Raw genomic sequence first — 8257 nt, forward strand, 5'->3', positions numbered from 1 at the left:
AAGTCACACATTCATTAAATACATTAAGTTACTTGCATCATTTTTTTTGTTTTAAAAAATGTCACAAGTTCCATTTCATAGTTGCACAACATTAAATTAATTATGAGATTGAGAGAGATTTTTTTAAACGGATGTTTTTAGGATACAGGAAGTTTTCCCTTATCTGTGTAATGAGGAGACAGGAACTCCCCAGGTCAAAAAGCCTTATTTTAATGCTGAGGTAATTTTGTAGTATTAATATTAAACATCAAGTGCTTTAGCCCACACAGCTACAAACCTCAGGTAATGCCTCAGAGGTTTTTTTTAAGTACTTATGATACTACCTCATATCTATCAATATTTATATCTTGCATTGTTAGTCTAAGTCTCCGTCCTAATAAAACACGACACCTGCATGACTCAACTTGATCTGGTGCGTCCTCTGGTGGTGTGTTGTGATTAGTGTGCACTCAGACTCATTGGTGGGGATATGAAGTATGAAAAAACTGTCAAGATCAGCCTTAGTCATACATAAAACATAGAAGTATGTAGTTTCTATAATTTTAGAATTTTCAAACACATAAAGAACGTGATACACAGTGAAGCTGACGGTTACAGCTTTTGACAAAAAAAAAAATATTGTTCATACGATTACTGTTATTATGATGATTGTTATTAGTAGTATCTTATGAATGAGTGGATTATGGTTGTTATTGTGTGGGCTAGCGCGGGCCTAAACTTACATTTTTAGTTGATATTAAAACGGCATAATGGTGTATTTGTACGTATGTAATGAGGATATGGGCTTTCCTTTCCTACTTTACCCCATAATGATCGCTAATAGCATTTCTGCGACGTCCACCGGTTTTTCTTTTTCCTGAACTCAATTTCCCACAATGCTAGGTGAAACGCAAGAAGGTGACGCATTTTTGCTACGTGTCAGGAAGTTCTGTAGTCAACATGGCGGCTCAGCAGGGTGATGTTGATGAACTCTTCGATGTGAAAAATGCCTATTATATCGGCAGTTATCAACAATGTATTAACGAGGCACAGAAGGTGAAGGTACGTATCGAACCATTATCAGTCTAATGTTCTGAAATGTGGTATTTCGTCTTTACCTCTGCCTAACTGCTGCCAACGGCTGTTCCGAGCAACAATGCTAAACATGTTAGCCAGTATTTTCGAGAAAATGCCTAATTTCTTCCTTCTTATTTACAGCCTTCATCACCAGAGAAGGAGACTGAAAGGGACATGTTTTTGTACAGAGCATACATAGCTCAGGTAAAACACTCTTAAGTAGAAATGTTATGTGTCGCACTGAGTTTAGTTCCTTGTCATTAGCTGTTAGCTACTATATGTTCATCGCTGTCACAGAACTTTGCAGATTGTGTTTTGTGCTACTACAGAGGAAGTACGCTGTTGTCCTGGATGACATCAAGGGCAGCTCCGCACCCGAGCTTCAGGCTGTCAGGATGTTTGCTGAGTATATGTCCAGTGAAAGCAAAAGGTGAGAGGATGTATTTGACGTTTTGGTCAACAAAGAAAGGACACGGGGCTGAAAGACATGGCTAAAACAAACATACTGTGCTCTTTGTGCATATGCTGTTTAGACAGTAGCTCAATACATTCATCAAATTTTCATCAACAATCAGTATCAAAATTAGACTGAGCATCAAGTATTGCATGCAGTCACATAAGCAAACACACTTTCTGAAAGGCCTTTGGAACAGAAAGTGGATGTAAGCATCTCCAGTATGCACCAGAACCCAACTCTCCACAAAATGCTGATGAAATGATTTGACACATTACCATAGTGTTTTTTTTTTCTTTCCAGGTTTTGCTCTTCTTAGCATGCCATAGACCTTGGCAGAATAACACATCTAGGTGTCTATGCGGGAACTCAAAAGCTTGTGCAGGAGGAGGGGTTTACAATTACAGTTTCATGCTAAAGATGCTGTTTGATGTTATTAGAAATACTTGGGCTGCGCTCTCATAAAATGCCAATATATCACCAAGCTTTAGCCTTTACAGCTCTTAAAGCGATTGCAAATTAAACAGCCTCACTGGCTGATTGTCTTTTACTCTTGTACCTGATTGTGATTCAAGGATTCTCTCACTTTCAAAGTTTGTATTGTCTGAACAATTTCCCCATTTTTCTCACTCAGGGATGCTATTGTTGCTGATTTAGACAAGAAAATGGCAAAGAGCGTGGATGCTGCCAACACCACCTTCCTCCTCATGGCTGCCTCAATCTACTACCATGAGATGAACACTGATGCTGCTCTCAGGACTCTGCATCAAGGAGAAAGCCTGGAGTGGTAAGAAGGGATCGAGATTTTACTTAAAAAAAAAAAAAAAAGTGTCAGCAAGGTTTTGTTCACGATGTTAACCCATTTAAAATAAATATATCAGCAAAGAAAATAAAATCTGTTACATTTTGCCATCTACAATATAATCTAGAATTATAATATAAATATAAGAATTACTATGAATATTACTAGATTATTGTTATTACAACATGAAGTAGGGGGTTGTTGTTATAAACTGTGGCTTCCACAACCTTTTTGGTAAATTAAAGTTTCAGCTTCTACATCCGCTCCACAAAACTCTGTTATAAGGCTGTTTTCATTTTGAAGGCAACAGCCTGACACTGACCAAGCTGACCTGAACATTTATTTATTTTTCAGCATGGCCATGACCATTCAGGTCTTGCTGAGTCTGGATCGTGTTGACCTGGCAAGGTATGGCAAAACAAAACAAGGAATTACTTTGCATTGAATTGTTAGGTCAGCTTTGTTATTTGAGGGCACATGGGAAACTGACAGTGGATATATTCTTCATTGTAAACTCTTAAAATTTAAAGTATGTATGTTTAAATCTGGACCTGTGTCATTAAAAAGAGACTTTGCATACTCAAAGGTATATGTTGTCTCTTTGAAATGGGACCATGTTCCTCCAATAAGGATGGCATTACATTCATGTCACTGACAGGAAAGAGTTGAAGAAGATGCAGGAGCAGGATGAGGATGCTACTTTAACTCAGCTGTCCACTGCCTGGGTTAATATTGCTGTGGTGAGGACACCTGCACTCAGTTACATTTGTGTAATATCAACAAGATACACATGATTTATAAATGAACGTTCTATCACAAATGAAACACTATGTACATAATATGTTCTACATGTGCACCAAGTAAATTAAACTCCTATTCATCACATTATCAGCATCCACATTGTGTTGATCCCTGACTCATTTAATTGCGTTCTGCTTGTTCCAGGGTGGAGAGAAGCTGCAGGATGCTTACTACATTTTCCAGGAGATGTCAGACAAGTACTCATCTACACTGCTGCTCCTCAACGGGCAGGCAGCCTGTTACATGGCTCAGAACAAGTGGGAGGAAGCTGAGGGAGTGCTACAGGAGGCACTTGACAAGGTTAGATGACACTAGTTTGTATATAGCTCTCTTGTTTTGCCTCTTCATTGCTCATTACCTGTATATACATGCACAATTTATTCAGTTAAAGCACTCAGTGGCTTGTGTCTAAACTGGTGTTGGTTTCATATCTATGAAGCCCTATGATTCAGTAACAAAAGCAGTGAGGTTTGCAAATACAAAACAGCATTACCACTTGAATGCATTTTGTTTTTATCAAATGAAAACACAAAATATTTCGAATCCATTATGCTTCAGAAACAAATACAGCATGCCTTACAAGTACAAAAACATATATCCTACAAAGACTTTTGGCACAGTCTTTGTGCTGTGACTGTGCTGGGGATTTACTGCAGATGGTGCAATGAGTTAATTTAAATGTGATGGGAGGGGAGGCAGAGCAGGCTGAACAGCTGAAAACACATTTTATTATAAATATATATGCTGCAGTTAGTTACCGTAGTGCATTTTATCACACTCTATGTGCTTCCACCCGCTATTGCAATAGATACAAATGTCAAGTCTTGTGCTGAGTCTGTGTTTTGCATGTTTATTTCCTGCTCCTTCCTCATTATTAATACACATCAAACAGTCGTCATCTATATGTTCTTCATTTGAGGATTTGTGAATTAATGTCCTCACACATCCTCCTCACACATCCTCTAATGCCATATATCTTTACTTAGTTTCCCACATGGATTATGAAGGTTAATTAATTCTATATTCCCTCTGTCAGTCCATGAATATGGATAAACGATTGAACCTGATAATAAATTGCTTTCCAAATTATTTTTGGTTGAGAAAATCTTAAAAAAAGAGGGCAGAGACATTGTCTTTGGGAGATTTTACTTAGAAATGTTTCTTCTGTGAGAAATGCTATGAATATGACATTCCTCACTGTTTCTTTTTTACATGATGACAAAATACAATTTGAACAAGCTAATCTGAACTTCCCCTCAGTTTTATGTGACAAAATAAAATAATGATATTCATTGTGAAATGTTTAATTTGAATCCATTGGGTGAATCCAGTTTGTGTAACCATGTGGCCTTCAGGAGCAGCAGTGTGGTCAGCCAATAAGTAGGGTTCTTCTTCAGAAAAGCCTGTTTCATTTAGGGGACGTACTATTTACTGATAACCAAAGAAATGGTGAAACCAAACAACCTTTAGTGAAAGAAAGCTACCAATGTGTCACAAAACATTTTAAAGTAATGAGGCTATTATTTTTAATAGTATTAATATATATGTGCCCTGATACCAGGTCGCCAGATGTTACCTGTTCTGTTTCTCTTCTACATTATGTGAGATTACAAAATCTTCAGCTTCTCCCATTGCAACAGCAGATGGCACCACACACTCCTCTGTCGTCCACAGTTATTATTCTTTGTCCATAACAAGAAGGACCGGTGCACACCGTTAACAGATATGCACTTCACAGTGGTGTTGTTTTGTCTATTTTAATGTTTTTCATCCAGCATAAATGTTGAATATAAGCTGCTCTATCTCACCTTTGTGAATACTGCAGCTTTCTCTTTCAATGCATTTTGACTGGATGTGATGTGTGCCTTGACCTCTCAGGTCTGTTTTTGTGTTTGCTGTATGAGCACAATTACGTTGACTGTAAAACCCAGACATGAGTTAACCAGACTCTTACATAGATTTATGGAAACAAAGCTTTATATTCGTACACAAGGCAGGCCTTTCAATGATGACTGGATTGGCCCAGCACAAGGTTTACTGGTTGAATTATTACAAAGTGATGGTTACCCATTGATGTTATCCTCGGCTAAATGGACAGAACGTAACAAGAGTACAGTGTGACTTGACATGAATGTCAGTGCTCTCAATGAAAACCAGACAAATGTTTTAATGGTGAGAACTGATGGAAATGAAAAGAAAAGATAAACCAAAGTTACAGTATTTCACACATAGATGTAGAAATACACACATCTGGAGCACCTTTGACTGATATACGGCGCCACACCTACCTGCACCACCTTGTTGTCTGCTGTAGTTGTGATCTAGGAAATGAAAGTCATTTCATTCAGTTATTTATCTCATTAAGTGACACGAACCATTTCACTGTCTTGTCCCCACTTTGTGTTTCTGTTGCTGTCCAGTTTGCTTTGTGAGAATGACCCCCTGTCCGTCTGTCTTTGTCTCTTTCCCCCTTCAGGACAGCAGTCACCCTGAGACGTTGATCAACCTCATAGTGCTGACCCAGCACCTGGGCAAAGCTCCTGAGGTGAGACTTTGAACCCAAAGCTGTTAATAAAAGCGACGCTTCAACAGCCGTCAGTTTGGCAGTTTCCTATAGACAAACGCGTCCTCGGTCAAAGAGAACTTGAGAAATCTCTTTCCAATAACATTCTGCGCTTAGAGTGCAAGATGCTCCCCTCAGCAATTTTATGCGTGTTTGCTTTGATTAAACCAGGCAAAAGCATTCAGCCAAGCAGTTCCTTGATTGCGTGTGTCTCCTTTCATGAAAACTATCATCTAAGCACTTCTGTGCTGGGTGTTACTTGCACGCCCTGATACTCAGTTCGTCAGTTCATAAGATAAAGGTTCAGTTATCTGTCTTAAGTGTGATGAACTTGATAGTGCGCTGACCATTGACTCAGCCGTCATTAAAAAGTTTCCAGCTGTGATAAACACTGATTAGCACATTTCACTCAAGGTTAACTGCAATTCCACACACCTTTTTTGCTAACAAGCCTAATCCTAAGGTAGTACAGAGTAACTTATGAATGGGTCTGGCTATTGATAGATCAGTGTTTCAGGATTTTGAGAGTCTGGTGGGTGGACCTCAGACCCTCGAGGGGGGTCCTGGTTCATGCTCCCACAGAAGAAAACTTGGAACATTTTAAAGTAAAATGCATCAATCTGGTGCACTGTGAAAGTAGGGTTAGGGTTAAGTAAACAATTTAATCTATTTAAACACATTGGTTATATGGATTTGAATGATGATGACAAAAAAAGTCTGGTCAACAAGACAGAGTTTAACAAAGTTCACAAATGGACACAAATACAACATTGACTAGAGCATACATGTGAGCCAATGAAGGAATGAAACAAAAGGGCTTAATTGCCATCCAATCAGTAGTAGCAATGGGGCATTGTGTACAAAGGGCAGGCGCAGCGCAAGTGTATGACCTGCACTTGCTGGGAATTCCTTGGTATCAATGGTAACTTCTGCAATAATGCTATCTGTTTGCTGTAGTACATTGGTAATTAGAAACTGTGTTTGGACTACTGCATAACTGTAGTGTATACTGTAACACAGGCGTCTCAAAATCACTCCACAAAGGGCCGTGTGGCTGCAGGTTTTTCCTCCAACCAATCAAGCGCATGCAGTCTGACCAATCAGCTGTCTGAAGACTGAGATCAGCTAATGAAATGAGTCAAGTCTGGTGGGATAATGTTTATTTTCTGCCTGGTTGCTCTCATCATTACTCGGGCCTGAAAATCTCACAGGGCAAAACTATTTGAGCACCATTTGAAGAACTGTGCAAAGATCAGCCTCAAAAATGCAGAAGTCTCTCATGTGGAAAAAACAAACACAACTGTTTTCAGACTCTTTGGTGTTGACAAGCCTTCATAAGCTTTACTGTTTTATAGGTTTTAAAGTTGCTGAAATCAGCTTTTCAGAGCCTTTAACACTGCATACAATGTTTTTTGGGGTGTTATTAACCACTGTCAATTTACATCTGTCCTCAGGTAACCAATCGGTACCTCTCTCAGCTGAAAGATGCACACAGAGCCCATCCATTCCTCAAAGACTATATAGCTAAGGTAACTTGTTCATGTCTGCATTTGTGATTTCATACTTGTCACCCTCACGGATGCCTCTGGCCTGTGGCCAGGGCGATTTAGGTTGACAAGATCCGCTCAGTTGTTAACAAATCTTGACTCGGTTATAGTTCAATTACTTGCCTCGGATGTTTTCATAGTTGGGCAGCAGGTGTCCTTGGAGCAAAGTCAATGAGAGCGTTGGACTCTGAATCTTTAGCCTTTGCCACACATTTTGTTGCAACTACGCTGGAGTGCAGATGTAAATAAACATGCTAAAACTGGGTTATTCGGTTGCGAAACAAACCATGCGATGCACAGCTGTTCCACGGTCAACTGTTTTTTTCCTGGTATTGAACTGTTTCCTCTGCTCTTTGTTTTCCTGCAGGAGAATGAGTTTGACAGACTAGTGATGCAGTATGCTCCCACCGCCACAGCATAAGACATCTGCTTTTACTGAGACACTGCAACAATGGACTTCAGTATAACACCATGAAATGTCAACAGTCTCTTTCTCTCTCTAACCTGCAGACCTGTATTTGTTTTGATATTTTTACTTGTATTATTTAAACCAGACCAGAAGTCATCGTTTCTCTTGGGTGCAGATGAAACATGTCTGGCTTAGTATCCATGCTTTATAAATTTGCTTTTCTCCTATGGAAATGAACACATCTGTTTAAATAAGCATTCCTTCAAAATGGTAATAAATGTTTAATATCTGTGTTGTGTTTGCAGTGTGGTCTTGTGAAGAAAAAAAAACAGGGCTGTGCATACAAAGACTATTCATTTAAGCGAAAGAAATCCATTTTCAAGCGGTTGCTGGTGCTCTCTGACTCATTTGTATGATGTAAATGTCGTGCGTTGAACTTGTCTGCGCTGTCTCTTTAAGTCATCCTTTTTAACTCTCAGCGGTTCGAGCAGAGGGTTCAAATAGAAGATAGCGGCCCTTATTACGTCACGCCCCTCGCCCTTTTTTCTGCTTTTCGTATAAACGTACGCTGTCCTCTTTTTGGCGTACCAGTTGAAACCCATTGAAAGCAAAACGCGACTTGTCA

The 8257-nt window shown here is 39.3% G+C and overlaps 1 protein-coding gene across 1 annotated transcript; it reads left to right on the plus strand.

Moving 5' to 3' along the window:
* Positions 1–923: 923 nt before the first annotated feature.
* Positions 924–7923, plus strand: cope (COPI coat complex subunit epsilon). The gene is made up of 10 exons (XM_070960849.1): positions 924–1041; positions 1198–1260; positions 1386–1486; positions 2145–2297; positions 2667–2720; positions 2971–3052; positions 3258–3413; positions 5590–5658; positions 7131–7205; positions 7591–7923. The coding sequence occupies exons 1-10, from the start codon at positions 940–942 to the stop codon at positions 7642–7644; spliced, it is 909 nt and encodes a 302-aa protein (XP_070816950.1). The 5' UTR covers positions 924–939; the 3' UTR covers positions 7645–7923.
* Positions 7924–8257: the final 334 nt, after the last annotated feature.

The sequence above is a fragment of the Chaetodon trifascialis genome, chromosome 4, assembly GCF_039877785.1.
Source record: "Chaetodon trifascialis isolate fChaTrf1 chromosome 4, fChaTrf1.hap1, whole genome shotgun sequence".
Classification (NCBI taxonomy): domain Eukaryota; kingdom Metazoa; phylum Chordata; class Actinopteri; order Chaetodontiformes; family Chaetodontidae; genus Chaetodon; species Chaetodon trifascialis.